At 41.6% G+C, this 21133-nt stretch overlaps 1 protein-coding gene across 1 annotated transcript in view; it reads right to left on the bottom strand.

The window, feature by feature from the left end:
• The window catches only part of kctd16b (potassium channel tetramerization domain containing 16b), a 130748-nt gene extending 111521 nt beyond the window's left edge, over positions 1-19227 (bottom strand). Inside the window, exon 1 of the mRNA XM_072445701.1 lies at positions 17894-19227. Coding sequence (XP_072301802.1) covers positions 17894-18707 — 814 coding nt within the window. The 5' untranslated portion in view covers positions 18708-19227. The remainder of the gene's footprint in view (positions 1-17893) is intronic.
• Between the last annotated feature and the right edge of the window lie 1906 nt (positions 19228-21133).

Raw genomic sequence — 21133 nt, 5'->3', positions numbered from 1 at the left:
TGCGTGCTTGTGTCCAGTGGCAGCGGGTCAATTTCACCCATTTTTTTTTTTTTGGCTATATGTTTCATATTTTGTGCAAAGATGAAAAGTGTATGTAGTTTTAATGTCTTATTGCATTATTTTGTTCATTTGTTTGGCCTTTGCGTGCGCCGGGATGTTCCACAGTGAATGCAGGTGTATGGAAGAGCCGGAAGTTTTGAGAAAGTGTTACGTCAATCCCACTGCTACTGCCCGTTACATTACAGCCATGAAGTACGTCCTTTGTGTGCAGGTGGAGAGCTCTTGACAACAGTGATGATTGAGCCAGTGAGCTTTGTACCACCTTTAGCTTCACTCTCACTCTTGTGTGTCATTCATACATAGATTAAAGCATTTAGCTCAGTAGGATAAGTGCTGATCTGTCGCATGGAGGACCTGGATTTAAGACACATTTTTACTTTCACTTTTATGAGTTCAGACAAAGTACAGTGTTTTTAATGGCAAATGTTATCAACTAAATATCGATGAGCCCCCGAAGTCTTCTTGCCCCATTCATAAAAGTCACAACACAACAGGCTTATCTACAAACAAGATTTAAAGCACAAGTGACACCCGAACATGGAAAGCGCTGTACAAAATTGGCCTGTCTGTTTGAAATACATAAAATAAGACGTTGAAATTGAATCGAAGTAATCTCACTGTCCTTTATTCAACCTCTCCCACACTCCCGCAGCCAAACGCACACACTTTTTGGAGCTAATCAAGATAAATGAGATTTTCTCTGCGCTGAAGACATATCATTAGATTATGAGACAACTACATTATCTCTCCATAATCCACACCCATCCTCGGGCCTGTATGTGTTTAGAACTGCACAGTGTGAACTTTAAAAGCCGGCGCACCCCCCAAAATGTTGTCTAATGTCGACCCCCAGCTGTAATTGACTAAATGAGTTTTGGAGATGATTGATGTTTATAATTGTCTTGCACCATTTACCCAATTCAGATTTCATAATAGGAGCTGATACATGTGGACTTGTGCTGCTCATATAGAAGCATCAATGATAATTGAAGGTATCCGTGGGTTTCAGAGCCATTTTAATACTTTAATATTGGATATAATGGTAATAAAAACATATTACCTGCAATATTGAGCCTGATGTCAGTGTGTTGCTTCTCACTCACTGATCTATCTATCATCAGGTCCATCTCATACTAAACAATGAAGTCTCTGGGGAAGATGCAACAATCCATCTGCATAATGTGTCTGTTTGTGTAGGTTTGTTTGTTTGTTTGTTTGTTTGTTTGTTTGTGTGTTTGTTTGTGTGTGTGTGTTTGACTGTGTGGTCCCTATGTGCTCGCTGTTTCCAAGTCTGTGTCGCACAATCACACGACACATATGTTCGGAGAGGAAATAGTTCTCCTGATTATTACAGAGCGCAGCCTTTTGTTACTGTGCAGAACAAACCTTTTGTACTAAAACCACTCGACGTAAGTATGTCGAGGCAAGTGGCTTTTTAAACATGTGGGGATTATGTAGAACCGGAAAAAATGAAGTTTGATGGAAAAATATCAGTGAGATGAGTCAGAGGAGTGGCCTTTTAAAGAAAATACACGGACATGATTATGATTATGATATTTTTAATCATCCTTCTGCATGGGTAAAACAAATCCACCAATTCCTCCCAAATGTTTTAGATATTTGAGAAGTTTTTTGAGCCAGTAATTATTTGCAATGCTGTTTTTTTTTGCATATGCCACAATATAACATGAAAACAAAAGAAAAACTCCAAGAAAAACAATATCTATTCACAATCCATTATTGAAACTTTTCTACACAGACTCAACAGGAAACGTTTTTAAAGTTGTTTTTTTCCTCTACTTTTCAGTTAGATTCCCTGCTACAAAAATGTTGCAGTGTTTGCAATTTGCTATGATTAAAGCTATAAAATATATGGCGAAACCGGCTTTTAATGAAAGTGGTTTCCTTTAAAAGACAGCTTCTGGGTGTGCACTACACGGACTTCTTTTTAATATATGGTGTGTGTCATTTAACAATTCCCAATCACTGAGCAGCGCCGGATCCCATTTACTCATCATAATAAGGCTTTAGTTTTATAGGCGAATGATATTAAGAGTTTATTAAAGAAAAATTACAATTATTGACAATCCATTTTACTTTAATATTTGGTAAGAGCCTTAAAATGATAAATCTAAGGTTGGGAGCTGGGAGCAAACAATAAACATAATTTCAACTCAAATTTTGAGGTAAAGGAGGGCGTAAGTATTTAAATGTCACATACCATTTATCAGATACAGTTAATGCATGAATTTTATAACATGTGCTATACTGTAATATTCATGTGCAATTACTGTCATACTCAGACGCAATAATGTCATATTCATGTGCATAGAACTGCTCTAAATAAGAGTCTACTTTACCACTATGATTAGTATTATTTTGTATTATGTGGGCTTATTTTTATTTATTTATTTATTTATTTATTTTTTAATTTATTTTTATTTTTTATTTATTTTTGTTTGTTTTTTTCATTTTCAATTTAATTTGTTTTTCTCTCTATTCCCTATTAAGAATATGAGAGGTTCTGTACATACGAGTTTTGTTTATAAGAGTTTTTTTTCTATTAAGAGTGTTATCTGTTATTTTCTTCTGTATCTAATTGTGTTGCAACATCTAAATTTCCCCATGTGTGGACAAATAAAGGCCTATCTTATCCTATATTATCTTATCTTTTTTAAGACAAAGACTCACTCTGCATCTCAGCATTCTGCTCTTTCGTCACGGTTTGCGATTGATAAAATATCTGTTTAAGAGTATTTGATTTTGCTGCTTTTACAACACACAGTACTCGTATCGTTTAGACAGCAGCCCGGTGAAATCCACAAGCTGAGAGAGAAAAGCCACTACTCCGCCTTGGTTTGCATGACTATTTATGACTGCATTGTCCCTGCCAAAGGAATACATACAAATCGGCCAAGCTTCCATTTGCCTTTTCCAAACCTGACTTTATATGGCGATGAGGGGATATATTTAGTAACAATATACTCATGCCTGAAGTAGTGATGACAGTACACTATGTTCTAGCAAACAGATGAGTAACACTGGCTCGTAGGCATCAATTATGAAGAAGTTTTCTCTAATCCTTTGCAGAGGCAGGACCGCGAGCTCTGTGTGAAGTTGTGCCAAAGACGAAACAATCCTGGAACATCTACTTTCACATTATATTTAAGTAGCTGTACCCAAGCTCTACCTCTCTATTTACCTGCGTTGCACCAATGAAATTTCCCCATGTGGGACAATAAAGGAATATCTTATCTTATCTTAATTTTGGTGCATGTAGTTGAGCAAAATCTGTCATGCCCAAGAGGGCATGTCAAAGACACAATTACATTTAATATTATTGTTAGATTGCATTACCGTAAGTGCTACACTGCAGCGTCCAGTCAGATTCTGTGTTGTTTTGGAGAACTGGCCGCTCCATTATAAGCTCCATTATAAGCTCCATTATAAAGAGTTTTATCATCCGAAAACCAGGAAGTCATGCTAGTTGTTGTTAATTTTACTGTGACGGCAAAACTCTGCTTCTAGCTTCTTCTAAAAGTTGTATAACGCGCTCATAAACCCATCGCACTAAATAAATATAGGATGCTTAGTCTGCATTAGGAACGTGAGGAATAAACTTGGACAGCTGCAAACCACTTACAATGTTTTTCACTTTGTAAGACAGTAAAAATTAGCTTCTTTAACCACGTCATAAATCTACCCTTTGGTCTCACTCTAAGCCTCTTCTTTGCTGGTGGCTGTGTAGACTTAGCATTTTTACTCATCACTCCCAATATCCATCCTCGACTATCCATATTTTCACCAATAAAACACATGTATTTGAGTAAAATGCAACATAGATACTGTGGAACATTCCTGGGAAAGCAAATCACAAAAGATAACCCAAGAAGCTCCATCTCCATTGCATAAAATTGCCCATGATCTTCCCAAACTCCCACAGAATGATTTAGTCCATTAGCTCCACCGCGGTGTGAGTCGATCTGCATATCCTTTACATTGTGTCCTCTCCGGGCCCTTTTAAAGCGCTGATGCACTGCAGCTGAGCCCCGAGTTTGGGCTGAAGAGGCTCTCGGCTGCATCATTACAACCTGCTCTCAGCCGCAGAACACTTATTCCAACGGAGCAACGGCCACGTGTAAACTACGGGCAAAACGCAGCTGCGAGGGAGAGCGAGAGGGACGAGGACACGTCAGCGTTACGGTGACTTGTCCTCTCCACGCGTGACTGTATTTGAACCCCATCCAATCCATAAACGACAAGAGAACCATCAGAATGTGAGTATATATATATATATATATATATATATATATGTATTTATGTATTTTAACTGTTTCATCCAAGTCTGCAACTCTCAAAACTCTCAAAACAGATAATAAGTGTAATCTGGTTAAAATGGTTAAAAAGATATGCAAAAATGTGATGTCACAAGAACTAAAAGGAAAAAGGAGAATCCATCGATCAACTCACACGTGTCGCTGGGTGTTGTTGATGATCAGATTTCTCTTGGACATGTAAACACTCACCAAAAATATGATCATTGCGTTATCTGATTATTCGAGTGATCGGATTACTACCGGCCACGTAAATGATTGTATTCTCCCACATCGTCCGTCCCTCTCCTTCTCGAGAATCCTCCTTCTGCTGTTTCTTACTCGCAGCTATAATTACCAGCCTCATTTAAACTGCTCAGTCAAACGCAAGAAGAACACGTGCAAATCCGCGCAGACGTTTAAACGCTTACGACGCACACGGAGCGTGAAAGCGACCAGAATGGAGCGCTTCAGACTTTAACGTGTCATCTCAAAAAAATAATAAATGCGCTCACGTCCATTAAAAGATAAGACATCGTCGTAATTAAACTGTGGTCCGACCGGGCTCTGCGTTGATTGACAGCTGTGGGAGGAGCTTGTAATCAACTCGAGGCTGCGATTCATCTTCCTCGTCCCTCCCTTCGCGCTCCTCGTATTCCTCCCTGGGCCTGCGAGGATTATGGGAATCTATGCTACGTTGCGGCGCTAAGCTTGCAGTGAGGGGGGGAGGGAGGGGGGTCAAGGGGAGGCCAGACAACTGAGAAGGTCTGTCTCCATATGACCTACTTGACCTGTGTTTAATCTTCATCCTCCCCTTCACCTTTATGGAAATGTAGCTGCATATAGACACCTCTTTGCCTACAGTAAATGGCCTCTTCAGCAGCACTTACACGCATACAAACAGGTTTTAGTGCGCTGGGGACGGCGTTCTCACCGCCCGCTTGATTACTCGGGTCCATAGTCGCGCTCCTATAAGCTTGCCTCAGTGGGTAATTCTATTTTGAAAAATGGACACACCGCGTTTGGAGCCGTGGTTAGCGCCGCGGCTACCGAAGCACTCAGGGATTCAATCATTTCATGCAGAGCCCATTCACGCCATTTTTAACGCCCTTTGTCAAAACAGAGAGAGAGAGAAGACAAGAGACATATTGTATGACATCATGGTTTATGAGGTTTTGACCAGGTTGTAATGTGTCCTAGCTTAGAGTTTGGATTGATTCTTGCATCGTCCTGCATTCGAGTCATTTTTCACCTGCTAACATCTCCGTTGCGCTGTCCTTACTTATGATTATACAAAAGATTCAGTCTCAGTGTCATAAAGTGTCAATGTCACGGAGCCAGTTCAATACGTAAACAGAGAAACGCACATCAAAGGCGTAACACCACATGATGCCTAAGGTCCGTCTGCAGCCACGTTGTGTTACTGAAAATAACGTTTAAGCGCTAAAGTACCGTGGGCGACTTCCTTTTTCACTGGGCAATTTTTCAACTTCTCAGATCTGTAGATTTGAACAGGAAAATCAATAAGTTATAAGCCGTTTTAGATGAATAGTGGGATTTACACGTAACAAAATGTATCATAGTGATTTACATATGTTATAGTTCAATATTAAATACCCAAATGACAGCGTAATGTGTGTCATATCATGAGTTTACACACCATATTTTGTCCTTCTAGATTTTACATCATTTATCCAGTGTGAGTGGGGGAAAGTTGTCAAAAACAGGTGGAAAAAGAGCCTGAAGTTTAATCGACTGCATGTTTAGGTTGGTGGAAGCAAACAAATTGTTATTATTGAATTCTTCTCGCTGCATCATGCACAACACATATTTGAGACGTTCTTATATTCTGTAAAAACCCAGGCAATGAAGCAACGAAATGAAAAAGAACCTGAAGAACTGAAGAAAGACCTCCAAGTTTTCAATCCCAGCACTTGACTATGATATTCTACGATTGTTGCTGTCGACTTCATGTGACTTAAACGCTCCGCTCTTGGACCCGTGAACTGCTCCGGGTGAATCTTGACATTGTTCAAGGACTTCTTCTTATCCCACGCGAACATATCTGACGTGCGGCGTGCGATCCTTATTAAAAGTGCGTCGTAAGTAGCGGCGTCGGTTCCCATTGACACCGATTACCACGATGGCGCACATAATGACAGTCATTTATTATGATTAAGTCAAGGAAAGTCGGCCCGTATATGTAATTATGTGGATTGCCATTAGGTCTTCGGTCAAAAACATCAGGATTTGTTTGAATATTAAAAGTCAGTCCTTTTCCCACGTGCTCATTCCCTGATGTCAAATAAAAGCGGTGTAGCATTTTGACATTTCCCTGCACTTTTGTAAAACACACAAGCTTCAACTTCAGGGACGCTGCTCTGAAAGTCTGAAATTCAAGGGAACAGATCGAAAGAAATGTAAGTGTAAAGGAGCTTAGCGAAATATGTCACTTATAACATGGGGCAGCTGATTGGTAGTTAGTTGATCACTGGTGGTTTGTTTTTTGGGGGGCGGGGGGTTGGTCATCTTGGCTTGGATCGTATTACATCATATAAAATGGCTTCCGAATATTAAGGTTCATGAATATAATTAAGACAGCCAATAAGTTACAAAAAAACTGGAAAAAAATGTACTCCAAATTCTGAATTCTGCCCCAAATCGCGTGTTTTTTACAGACTGATTGTAGATGATTTGAAATGATTGGATCTCATTTAAAATTCTCTCATTTCCACAGCCTTATGAGTATAGATGTGCTTCTCAATCACATGTGCTGTCAATGTTTTTTATAGAAAAGCATGTGAGAAGTAATAAAAACGCATAAGATTTTGTGCATCTTTCGCTGTCTTGAAAAGAAATATAATCATTACAAATTTAACTGAGTAATACATTCTACCAGTGTTTCCAATGTTAACAGCCTGTTCAGTCAATAGTTTGCTGCCGCTCAACAAATCATCTGGATGGTTTTTCTGTCATAGTCAGACAATATTTTCACAATGCCTCATGTGCTAAAATGTGCTTGTAATTGTCTTGGTCGAGGTTCAAATATCACACAGAATAACTCAATAAAATCCAATTGAAAGATTACATTAGACGTTCCTAACTACTTTTTGAGGTCATAGTTTTAACTATTGATAATACACTCAATAGTCTAATTTTGCATATCTCCAAAACGACTAGTGAAATATTATTTTGCAGGTCTTTCCTTCCTGCTGCTGTCAGACTCTACAACAAACACTGTTAGCTCTGAACATGTGTCATTCAGCTTCATAATCATGTGCAATACTGTGACATAATGTCAATCATCCTGGTGCAATATTTTATGTCCATATAACAGCTGTAAATGAGAGTGTTACTATTATTTTTATTAAGAGTATAAAAGTTTTATTATAAGAGTTTTTCTACAAGAGTGTTTTTATAAGTCATCTGTTTTTGTATTATTATACTTCTGTGCCTACTCTCTGTTGCAACACTGTAATTTCCCCATTGTGAGACAAATAAGATAAGATATTCCTTTATTGTCCACACATGGGGAAATTTCATTGTTGCAACGCAGGTAGATCCAGAGGAAAAGGACAGATGAATAAAGGTTGTCTTATTTTATCACAATTTAGTTTAATATATCTCCCACTTTTACTCTTTTACCACCGCCAGGCCTCACAGACGATTCTATTTATGCATTTCCAGGGCCTGTGACAAGATGCCACCATATGTGATTTTATTTTATTGCAGACGAGTCTAATTCGCTGCCTCTTCTTCCCTTGCAGACTGGAGGTGTGTCAGTGGTTTCCCTGTGGATCTTGGACGGCGGCAGCAGCTGTAGCTCCCCGGTGCTGTCACAACCTGTCTGCTCCGAGGCTAATCGCTTCCTTCAGGCCTCCAGCGCGGGGGCCGTTCCTTGCTAATGCGGCTAATGTCGCTAATGTCCCGGATCACGGCTATCTGGCGCTCGACGGCGTTAGCTCGTCCGCGCGGTCGCACCGGATCGACCGGCGGATGGGGCAGGTGCAGGCCAAACACCCCGGGAAGTCCAACGCGGGCCATGCATAAAAACACATGTCGTTAGCATTAGCATAACCCCATCGCTCCTACCTGCCAAAACACATTTGCTACGTTAGAGCCAAGTCGTCTGTGGATAACTAGCTAATGGCTCACTGTTTCACGCGCCGCTTCACATTGGCAGATAGAAATAGCTCATTGTAATCACGTGCTTTAGGAATAGTGTGAGCAGAAAAGGCAGTAAATGGGATTGGACAGCGAGGTAAAACGCGTTTGTGTTTGGACAGATTAGCTTTCGGGTAAATGCCAGTGATAATACGCATGCAAGAAAATACAAATATGCAGTTTTACTTTCAGTTTAAGAGACACGCGGCCTGGGAACACACCGGACCAATATTAAATGTGCAACGTTTCTGGTTCCTCGCTTTTCGGCATCTTAAATAGTTGTAAAATAACATTTTTCTAGGGACTTCTGGGACTTTTTATTGGAGAGCTTCAGAGCCAGTCCTGCGTCAGTGCGTTTTAAGCAGACTTTGGAGGAAGGCATTTTCTGGCAGTCATTAAAAGTTTGTATTGTGTTTATGTTCAGGTGAGTAATATTGAATGCCATTTGTCTTTGTTTTTTATTAAGACAAAATTAAATCAAGCCAAAAATGTAAGTGAGATTGTTCAATGTGAGGAATCATTTTGTGATTAACTTGGAATTGGAATTGGCAGTGGAATGGAGTGAATACAATTACGCTTTGATTGTTTTTTAGTGGGCAAACGCTGCAGTTTGAAAGCAGCTGAAGGGATAGACTGACAGGTTCAATACGAGGAGGGGAGACACCGTAGAGATCGATGAAAAGCTGAGTGCATTGAAAGAGATCAAGCAGATTTGGGTTTCGGGGGAGAGAAAACAAGGCCCTAAGTGCAGGATTGGAACACGTCCGTCAAGTATGAAAAGGACGTCTGCGGCTTTACACAACTATGTACGGTACATTCAAAATAAAGTGTAGTATATGATTTTATCCGGTTATTCTTCGTAGTAGATGAGTAGAAGGTCTAAGGGCGTATTCATGCATTAGTAGTAATTGTATAACACTTGCAAAGTATTCTTTTTTTCTCAAACTCCAACTAGAGTGACAGCATATTTCAAATGTGGACTATATAACTCTCTCCTGCTTATCTCCATGATGATGATCCACATGCCATTGCTTTGCCTGGAATGTGCCACAGTTTGACATTAAACGTATCCATGGAGACAAGAGAGAACGCCACCAGGTCAGCTCTGTGGAGAGGGGACCACGCTTTGAGCAAGACCGCATGATTTTTCCAGGTAATTGAACAAACGCAAAATAAATAGTGTGGCAACGATCATGGCAAAGCGTGACATTTCCATGGAGACGAGCAACTTCGTCACCCGTGTTTTAAAGGATGCTACTGTTCCTTTCGTTTGCTTGTTTATTTTGGTCTGATGAAGGCTTTGTTTAGCGTCACAGTGTGAAAAGGGGAGAAAGAGGGTACAGACAATCAGCAAATGAGTGACAAGTCCTCGACCGACACGTGTGTAACTTCAGAGCCTCAATAGAAAACAGGAGATTAAAATCCACGTAATAAACATTTCTTGAATTGAACATTGTGCTGAACAAATCATAAAAACATAGCAGTTTGTTGATTGCCACATATTATTGTTCTCCACAGCCAACAAATGACAATGTTACAAATTAATGTATTTTATTTTGCTATATAGAACGTTCATACGAGTCACTCCTGATCGGGACTATACTCGGAAACAATACATGACACAATCCTAACTCAGACCTAAATGGACTTTGTGCTGTAGTGTCGCCATGAGGACGAAAACATGTTTATACTAAAGGATAGGTACTTTCTGGTTACACAAAGAAAACTAATTTGGCGCGTGCTGGCTGTAGATGAAGCTAAACAAACAGTGATGAGGACAGAGCGGTGAACAGACAGCAGAGATGATGACAGGAGGCGTGACGGTGCAGCGAGGCGTGTAACGGCGGCTGGTGCTGACGCTCGCCCTGGGACACGCAGTCAAATGAATGCGAGGAGGAGACGACCGAGACCAGGGGGGGGAGAAAGGAGGCTGTGATTGACTGAAGCAAAGTGAGATGACATGAAAGAGTGGAGTAGGAGAGAGGAGAGAGGACGCAGGAACCAGGAGAGAGGAGAGAGGACGCAGGAACTAGGAGGAGAGGAGAAAGGGCGCAGGAATTAGGAGAGAGGAGATAAGGAGCAGGAACTAGGAGAGAGGAAGGGGAGAGGACGCAGGAATTCGGAGAGAGGAGACAGGACACAGGAACTAGGAGAGAGGACACATGAACTAGGAGAGAGAGGAGAGGACACAGGAAGTAGGAGAGAGGAGACAGAGGAGAGAGGACTCAGGAACTAGGAGAGAGGAGAGAGGACGCAGGAACTAGGAGAGAGGGAGCAGGAAGTAGGAGAGAGGACACAGGAACTAGGAGAGAGGAGAGAGGACACAGGAACTAGGAGAGAGGAGAGAGGACGCAGGAACTAGGAGAGAGGAGATAGGGAGCAGGAATTAGGAGAGAGGAGATAGGGAGCAGGAATTAGGAGAGAGGGAGCAGGAAGTAGGAGAGAGGAGAGAGGACGCAGGAATTAGGAGAGAGGAGAGAGGACGCAGGAACTAGAAGAGAGGAGAGAGGACGCAGGAACTAGGAAAGAGGAGATAGGGAGCAGGAATCAGGAGAGAGGAGATAGGAAGCAGGAATTAGGAGAGAGGAGATAGGGAGCAGGAATCAGGAGAGAGGAGATAGGGAGCAGGAATTAGGAGAGAGGGAGCAGGAAGTAGGATAGAGGAGAGAGGACGCAGGAATTAGGAGAGAGGAGAGAGGACGCAGGAACTAGGAGAGAGGAGATAAGGAGCAGGAATTCGGACAGAGGAGATAGGAAGCAGGAATTAGGAGAGAGGAGATAGGGAGCAGGAACTAGGAGAGAGGGAGCAGGAAGTAGGAGAGAGGAGATAGTTAGCAGGAATTAGGAGAGAGGAGAAAGGGAGCAGGAACTAGGAGAGAGGGAGCAGGAAGTAGGAGAGAGGAGATAGTTAGCAGGAATTAGGAGAGAGGAGAAAGGGAGCAGGAACTAGGAGCAAAAAGATGGGACGCAGGAACTAGGAGAAAGGAGATAGGGAGCAGGAATTAGGAGAGAGGAGAGAGGGAGCAGGAATTAGGAGAGAGGAGAGAGGGAGCAGGAACTAAGAGAGAAAACATGGGACGCAGGAACTAGGAGAGAGGAGAAAGTAGAATTGGAACAGAAACTAGGAGAGAGGAGATAGGGAGCAGGAATTAGGAGAGAGGAGAAAGGGAGCAGGAACTAGGAGAGAGGAGATGAGAGCAGGAATTTGGAGAGAGGAGATTGGGAGCAGGATTTAGGAGAGAGGAGATACGGAGCAGGAACTAGGAGAGAGGAGATAGGGAGCAAGAACTAGGAGAGAAAAGATGGGACGCAGGAACTAGGAGAGAGGAGATAGGGAGCAGGAACTAGGAGAGAGGGAGCAGGAACTCGGAGAGAGGAGAGAGGGAGCAGGAACTAGGAGAGAGGAGATAGGGAGCAGGAATAGGAGAAAAGAGACAAGATGCAAGAGCAAGGAGCAAGAGAGGAGGAAAAAGGAGCTCAGAGATGAGAGAACGAGAGGCAGCGACACTTTCCCCAGTAGAATGTATTTATTCTTTATGTAGTGATTAAGGTCATGACAAATACTATTATAAAAACAATGGAGTATAATGTGATTCTTACTTTATGTTTTACAGAATCAGTGCCTATCGCGTATCCAATCCACCTTTATTTGTACATTTTACCAACACAAAGTCTCCAAAGTGAGTACAAAACAAGCACAAGAGAAATATGTTTAAAAAATACACTAAAGATTCACAAAATGTTTTGTCTCGAGTACATTAAACTTTGTCTCACATTTCAAGTACTTCAAGTGCTAAACTACTGAGCACTGAGCAATTACACTGGTTTATTATATATTGTCAATTTTTACGATTGTGTTTTCTTGTTATAAATATGTCCAGAACATTCTTAAGGACATAAATGTACTGCAAATTACTTTTAATTGAATTCAAATACAATTAAATTTCACCGCCTTTTAAACTAGACTCATGACTCAGACTCTGAAACTAGTCCATGTACCATAGTTGACAATAACTGACAATAACTGACAATAACTGACAAGCACTTCCGTTTCGTGCGTAATTGGCCCGACAAATGCATCACGTGTCGATCTGTGATTGTCCCGCCCTTGTCGTGACCCCATTGTCCAGTAAATTCACAACGCAGAGCAAATACCCCATTACCTTGTTTATTATACATGCATTTTATTTTTTGTTTTAAATCCGAGACATGGCTGATGGCGGTGGCGTCGTAGCCGTGCAGTACGTGTAATTGAGACGCCTGGCTAATTGTCCTGGCTGGTGTTTCGATCTAATTTCCCTGACGGTGGCAGAGTCGTTAGCGCTCGAGGTGTTTGCTGTTTGTTCTGTTTTGCCGGTTCCTCGTCTCTTCCTGGTAAATAGTGATGAATTGGCAGATCCACATCTCTGTCTGTTGCTGTGCCTGAAATGACAGTTCTTCTGCATTTTTTTGCGGTAAAATACAAAAATGATTTATGATTTATTGTATGCATGTATTCAATATGGAAAAGTGAATGAGTGAATGTACTGTGAGCTATATATCAAAATGTAGATAATATTGTGAATGTTATAGGGGATTTTAATGTCAAGTTAGTATATTGTGTATTGTCAATAATGCTATAAAAAGAGATAAAAATGAAAATGTTTAGTGTAATGTTACATTTCTGCATCTTTGTGATTAATTTGACGAATGCTTCACATTTTGTCTGATAATTAAACCTTAAGTAATATGTTTCAATACATTTTTTAACACATTTCTATTGGATTGACATAATATGGTCTGAATGATTGTCAGGATCCCATATCATCAAATTTTATTGTTACAGTTATTGCAAGAAATATCCTTGTCATAAATCACTTTTATTGATAAGCGGCTGATTAACATTTTAATGGATTAGTTTTGAAGGGAATTGACGTTATGTGAGCTGGTCGAAGAGAATCCTGTGAGAATGATCTGTGCTTCTAAAGGCAGATTCTGTTTTATTTTTTCTGAACCGTCTCTTTTAAATGTGTAAATTGTGTTTTTTGTGGTTTAAGTGCTGCAACATATTCACTAACTTCTCAGGTCAGGCTTGAAAAATAGGTTTCAGTCCCAATATGTGCTACCTGGTAAATAAATAAATAGATAGATAGATAAATAAATAAATAAATAGATAAATAAATAGATAGATAAATAAATAAATAAATAAATAAATATATATAGATAAATGAATAAATAAATACATAAATAAATAAATAAATGAATAAATAAATAAATAGCACTTTTCCAAAAGCTCAAAGTCGCTTTTCAATTGTGTGCATTATTCATTCACTCTATACTCAGCTGTTATTGCCCCTCTGTCCACCGCCGGTCACTCAAACACATTCATACAAAGCCAGGCGGGTGACGCGTCTTTCCTAATGTTTGCACTAGAGTGATCCCAGAGGCCTCCCATCCCAGCACTGACCACGCCCCACTCGCATTCACTCTGAAGATCGAGCGCTGGCAAACAGACCTGAGCTGATCTGAAGAGATTCACACACGTTTATCCTTTATGCGATTGCTAAAAACATGATTAGTTGCATTATTTATTTATGTTTCATTGTTTCCTCCTGACTAATTATAGCCACTGAAGCCCACCGAAGGCCCATAGCTGCTTAGGTGGACCCTTCATTACACTCCCTCGAAGAACCAAGCGAAAGAAGATGAATGAATTGATGTGCATTTGCCTGGAGAATGAGGAATATTTTTAGCCCTGGAATCATTTTACAGGTGGTAAAACACAGACCCAGGAGCTGTAGCTGGACCACTGCCACAGAACCGAAGGGATTTGCCAAACATCTGGACGATGGGCGCAGAAACCGGAGAACAGCTACATAACCACTACACATGGTCTGCTGCCATACATTATGAACAGGTCCAGTGAGCAGTGTTTCTGTGTAGAGCCATCGTGATTCCTCCAGGGGGCGTCGGGTTCAATGTGAAATGGTGAGGAAGAGTGTAGGTTCAATCATAAATATTAAAGATAAAATATATCCACATTGTGAACCATTCAACCGATCACATTCCCACGTGGAGACGAGGAAGGCGCCTATAACCCCAAAGTATCACGGAGGACCTTCGAGACAGATGAGAGGGAAACTGATTATAGTAATATTCTATAAATATAGGATAATTTTAGCAGGCAGGAGTGCTACTTGGATCTGTACATTAATGTCCTAATGATGCATCAGTTTCAGGTATAATAATAACGTTACGGTATCTGAGTAAATGTTGCATCGGATATTTTTTACTTTTACTTTACCTTTACTTTTCTTTGTCTCTATACATTCTACTCCATAACTGCATTTTTGAATCGGACATTAAAGTACACCGTATTTTCCTGATGTTTTAAGTTTAAGCATATTTATAATTACATCTTGCCTGAAGGTTTTAAAGTCTCGGCTTTGAGCAAACAAATGTTTTCTTTATCAAGATCTCAACATAGACTTTTAAATCGGTTTCAAAATCTGTTTGAAATAAATGTTCAAAGAGGTACTTCAATAAGTATGTAAATACTCTTGTGCTCCTGCATCTGTACCGTATATATATCTGTACCTCTGTGTTTCATCCACCTCTGTTGAAAGACCAAAATGTTAACGTTTTGACTTTTCTCATACTATATTATATTTTAAATTCCACCGTTTGAGTTTTTTTAACCCAAGACTCTCAAACCCAGACGCTATCAAGTAGAATTATTGTTAAAGCCTATTTGAAATTCACAAATGAAAAAACAATTCTAAATAGTTGCAAAGATTCCCTTTAATAGCTGTAAACTATCGATACACTGAACACCACCTGCTCTTTACCTGCTCAAAAAGAACATACATTCACATCAATAAGATAAGATAAGATAATCCTTTATTGTCCACACATGGGGAAATTTCAATGTTGCAACGCAGGTAGATACAGAGGTTGAATAAAGCAGCACTAAACAAAACAAATATCAAATCCAAGCCAAAAACCTGTCCGTCTGCTGTTACAGGACGTCCTTCACCCAAACGCTGTCTTTGTATCTCAGTACGGCATTGTGAGCGTGACTAATGCCGGCTTGACACAGTGAACCCTCCGAGCTTTTGGCGCTTTCTCCACTGCCAATTCTCACCACACCAGCCTCTGAGCTCCATCTCCAGCTCCGTTTTGTTTTTTATGTAAGAGGAAGATTTATGTAATGTTTTGGCTCCCTTCACAAAAATCCTACACTCATTCTCACATCCAAGTACAGTAGCTACGGGTCTAAATTTAAACTGGTACTTTGTCTGGAGGCATTTATGAATACTGATGAAACTGTGGTGGAATGAAGGAGAAACCGAGAGCGCTGAATCCATGCAAACCATTCCACTCACGTATAATATATAACGATATCACGTATACGACGCGTGTCAGTAATGCCTGTGGCTCGTGGCAGTGCAGTGGTCGTTCTACAGTCCCGCTTTGGAGGGATGTACAGCATGTAACTTCTCTGCGGAACAGTCCAGACGTCGCGTATCACGATAACGCATTTCGAAGTGAACAGCAAATCTCACGATAAGCGCGACATTGAAACTACTTTGCTCCGATGACGCCGTAACATCAAAGCAGGCATATATACGAGCCTACATAAATAGCACAATTAAACACACAGGTAGTTAGTTATGAGTCCATAATGAGCCATTCAAGTTCTTACTCTCCACAGCTCAAATCCTATCGTACTACAAAAACAGTACGCGCGATAAATACTGCGCCCACAACAACATTGTTCCAGCTTTCATGCGTTGAAGGAGAAGTTGTTGAAGTCATTTTTGTGGCAGGCCAACCAGACAGAACAATAACATCTCCATGGAGACGAGCGGACGGCCGATATTTCACCAGAAAAGTGACATAGTCCACATTTAAGCATGGGTATTGTGTATTAAGAACAGAAGGCACAAATCACTAAGTAGTTGTAATGGCAAGACAATATTTATTATTGTGGTCAGTATTTTTCATTCAGTTCAGGTTTAATTATTAGGATTGATTTACATATTATCATTATTTGTATGTGTTGTGAAGGGAATGTATAATAAATATGTCGTTTTGGATCATTTTGGACAGAATGAAAATCCTTTATTTGCTGTTGGAACGCTCAATGGCAGAGAAATCCAAAGCCTTTCAGGGGATTTATAAAGCTTATACGTCGCTGCCCGTAGAGACCTAAGTTACGCCTGTCATGCCTTATGTGCTCCGTAAAATTTCACGAGCGGCGTTAAAAATGTCGCGAAACCTTGGCACGACGTACCTGCTTCACTCGCCCTGGCGGAAACTCCCAAAGCCATCGAGTGACAACAGCGCGGCGAACGCTAACAGGGCGCCGAAGATCAAAGCAACGCATTGAGCTGAAGAGAAGAGGGGGGGAAATTGCATCCCGACCATCACAATCATGGCAGGAACCAGTCCGGTGCTGAGGCCTGACTGTGACTGATCTTTCCCCCTCAACTACAAAGGTGTTTCCCTCAATGTAGAATGTGTAAAAGGCTAGTAACAATAAAGTATTAAGTAGTAACACAGTAAGTTTCCAAATCTGCATCTTGTCTCAGCCCTTATTTTTTGTCAAGAAAGATGACTAATTGGTTTTGTGCCAAATTCCTGATACTGATTACGTAGACTTGAAGGGTCTACACATTGACGATAAACACATTGATGGTCAAATGTGCACGGTGACAACTGCAACAGAAACAGAAGTACAGAAAATATGGGTTCAAAAGGGAAACAAGCATACATGTACAAGGTGTGTCGGTGTTTGTCCGAGCGCGCACACACAGACCGACCCTTCAATTACGTTGTACCGAAAATGCAAACATCTCCAAACAGCCACGAGGTAGAAAGATATACACTGGAGTTGAGTAAATGCAAAGCAAGTCCCTCAGTCAAACAGTGAGCGTGACCACCTTGAATTGTAGAAAAAGTGGAACGTTGGAGGGATGTTCTAGGGAAACTTAAGCACTGAGACAATAACTACAATAACGCTGTATGATTTTTCAGTTTTTAACAATTGTAACACTGATCGAGAGATTGGAATTGCAATAGGTGCCAAAAGTACTACAACCATGAAAGCCAGTTCAGCCAAAAAAAAGCATAGATTTCCTTGCGATATCAAACGTTTTCTATGTAAATCTTGACTTTTCATACAATTCGAGTGGTATCAATAAAAAAGTGTCACATTCCCCTAAATAGTGGGGCATGAATGTGCAGAACAACCAAAAGAAGGATTATGTGGTCACCCTTTTTCTTTTCTTATAAATGAACCCAAGCGCGCCGTCTAGTGGTCACAGTATGCAACACACTTTAACGCATGCGTAAAAGTTTGGCCCACCACTTACGGTAGAAGACGTACTCCGTGTAGCTGGACCAGACCTTGTCCTCGGTGTGCTGGTTCACGAACGACGCGGTCACCGACGAGTTGCAGGCCACCATCTGGAAGCCGCACTCGGACAGCATGTCGAAGGCCCGCTCCAGGTGCTTGAACTTGAGGTAAAACCGGGACGTGTATCGATCCGGGGTCCGGTCCGGGTCCCGGCTCTCGTTCAGCGTCTCCCCAAAAACTTCCTTGGCCAGCGCCACGCGCCCGCACACCAGTATCCGCGGCACTCGCCTGAACTTCGCGTCGCTCTGACTCTCGCGCCCCGTCGTGCACGAGCCCCTGTACCCCACCGTGACGAAGCCGCTCTTCCGATCCGCCGGCACCAGAGACGGGGGCGGGCAGTGGCGCGGGTCGCTGCCCTGGGAGTCCTCGTGGTCGCTGGTGAAGAAATCGTCCGGACTCTGCTTCACGTCCTCCGGGGAGAGCAGCTTCACCAGGTCGGGCAACTGGAAGTACTCCGCCTCCTTCCTCAGCCGCCCTTTCTCCGGGAAGTGGTCCGGCAGCACGACCTGCTTGTCCCGGAGAAAGTCCAACACGTACCGAAACAGGAAGCCATCTCTGTCGATGAAGTAGCGTCCCTTGGGATCCCGGGCCAGGTCGTTTGTGGCGTCCTTTTTGGTCGAGAATAACTTGCCTAGTAATGAGTTTGGGGTCCCTACGAGTGTGGAGTGGCGCGTGTAGTAAACCTGCCCTCCCACGTTCAACTCCACCACATCTGGGAAACTGTTATGGACCATCTCTTTGGTGGTGGCCCTGCAGTTCACACTCGCCATTATCGATCGAACAGTTCTACCGTTTCTTTTCCCCTGCACAAGATTTATATCATTCAAAAGTTATACGCGCACCCAACGACATTATTTCTTACCTAAAACTAACCACAGCCTCCCAGTCCAGGCTTAAGCTGTATCCTCCATGCAATAGTGAGTAGTCAGTGTTGTGGAGGTTGCATCAGAGGCGGCAGAACTCCCATTGCCCCCAGGGGAACACACAGCATCACACAGACTACCGTGGAGAGGCTGCAGCAAGCATGTAGTAGTACACACACTTGTTTTCTTGCCTCTTTGACGTTACCCAAATCCAAGCCAAACTTGTTTTAGTCCAAATGGTTTGTTTTCCAGCGCGGTCCGGATGGGAAAAAAACTTAAAAGTCCCGTGTCTGAAGACAAATGTGGATATTTGTTTTAGAATTATAGTCCCCTCCGCGCGTAATCATCCAAAGCAGTCCGTGTGGGTGAGTTTGTTGGCGGAGCAGCCGCGTCTCGTGCCGCTGCTGCTGTTCCTCGTGCGCTTCACCGGGAGCTGTCCGCGGTGCTGAAGCGAGCAGCTCTTCCCTCCTCTCTCCGCTCCCTCGCACTCGCACCGCCCTCCTCTGCCTCTGCCTCCCTCTTCACCACAGAGCAGAGCAGAGCAGGGTGGTGTCTCCACGGCTAACCTCTCTCCAGGCTTCAAATCACACATACAAAACGAGGCAAAAGCGTGTACAGTAAAACGTCATAATGTTTAAGCTTAGGATGTGTGTGGCATGTGTGGAACTCTGTCGTTGGAAAGGTCACACCAAGACATAGTGTCAACGCAATTCATATGTGCAACACCCTCGGGTTATCATGGGAAATCATCTGCCTCCTTGCAAATCTAGATGACACAGTGTAGCACAGCTACCTTAACTTTGCTGACGGAAGTATCTATTGGTATAAACAGGGTCCTGGGCAATAGGTATTCAGAAAATAAGCAAAATGTTGGGTCCTAAATTATACTACTAAAATTTTGCAGTTGAATGAATGTCAGAATAACCAGGTCAAGATATTGGACTGATTATAATGCAAACTTGAAAAGGATGCATCTGACAGTTTGAAATAGGAATTTTAAAAACAGACAAGAATGAAGTAAGACAGTAATTACCAATGTCCTTCAAAGGATACAACTTTAAACCCAAAAAGATGTAGTAGATTGCACACCTCTATGTGGATATATCCACACACACATATATATATATATATATATATACATATATATCTTTGCAAATGGAAGTGCATCAGTCCTGGTTCATCTGCAGCCTCCGTCCTTGTGAGTATGATCTCTCCTTCACAGTGGTTCTCCCCGAGGTTTCTACTTACTCCAAACGTTATCTTGCAGTTTTTCCTTGCCGTGAAGAAGGGTCCAAGGACATTTGTTGGAATATTTGCAATTTCCTGTGAACATTGTTTAATCATGTTTTGTCACTGTCGCCCTTCAAGGCAAATGCTGTTGTGATTTTGGGTGTTACACAAATAAATTTAATCTAACATCTCAACTTTAAAGCAATCTTTCCTGTTACAACCCACATTAGTCGTACATGGCAAATATACTTACAGTAATTTAAATGTAATTGTTATTCATCTCATTTTCTCTATTTCAGTCAACTGGACATCCACAAATAGTGTTTTAACATTCATACACATCATATTAGTTACATGTGAGTATTTTAAGGCTGAGAACTGTAATATAGCCTTAAAATCCTCAAAGAGTCTGCTCTCACGGTGACATTTGCAACACTGCCCCCTTCTGTTCATGCAACGTCAAGCCACATGAAGCACCTGTGTAAAGAAAGGCCAGTTGGAGAGATTTTATTGTAGAAGGACAAAATATATGACACACTTTCATTCTTCATTCACAACATTGCCATTCAGAGCAAATTGTATTCAGTTTGATTTAACAAGAGGGTTTTCGGAGAAAGCGTGTCAACATGATATTGTCTCAGATACGCTGCACCAGCTTCAGTTACATTATTAAAAGTCTAACTGTACAGAAATGTGAAATGAGTTCTGGCTTGCTGCATGGAAATAGCTGAAAGTCGTAAAGTGGCTCTTTCTTTATTACAATCTGCTCCACTTCTGCCTTTGGCTTTCTGTCCATTTAACTCGCCAAGAAATCCTACATTGTACAACGCCGTACCCCAGAATGGTGTCAGACCAATTACATTAGAGAAAAGTTCAATTAAATCAGTTTCCAATGTCGCCCTGTCTCGTTTGCAGCTCCGTTCTGGGGTAATTGCGAATGTAGATTGTGCATATATTCAATAGCTGCCCTTTCTCCCAATATAAGACAGAAAACAGTTCAATCTATAAATAAAGAAAACACTTGTACTGTATTGTTCATGACACACTTTATTCAAGTGAAATCTTAATATTTAACAGTGTTCATTGTCACGTTCATTTTGCCT

This window comes from Eucyclogobius newberryi, unplaced genomic scaffold (genome assembly GCF_026437365.1).
Source record: "Eucyclogobius newberryi isolate DKJ021-1_F unplaced genomic scaffold, fEucNew1.0.hap1 SCAF_15, whole genome shotgun sequence".
NCBI classification, from domain to species: domain Eukaryota; kingdom Metazoa; phylum Chordata; class Actinopteri; order Gobiiformes; family Gobiidae; genus Eucyclogobius; species Eucyclogobius newberryi.
This window is presented reverse-complemented; position numbering and strand designations above follow the sequence as displayed.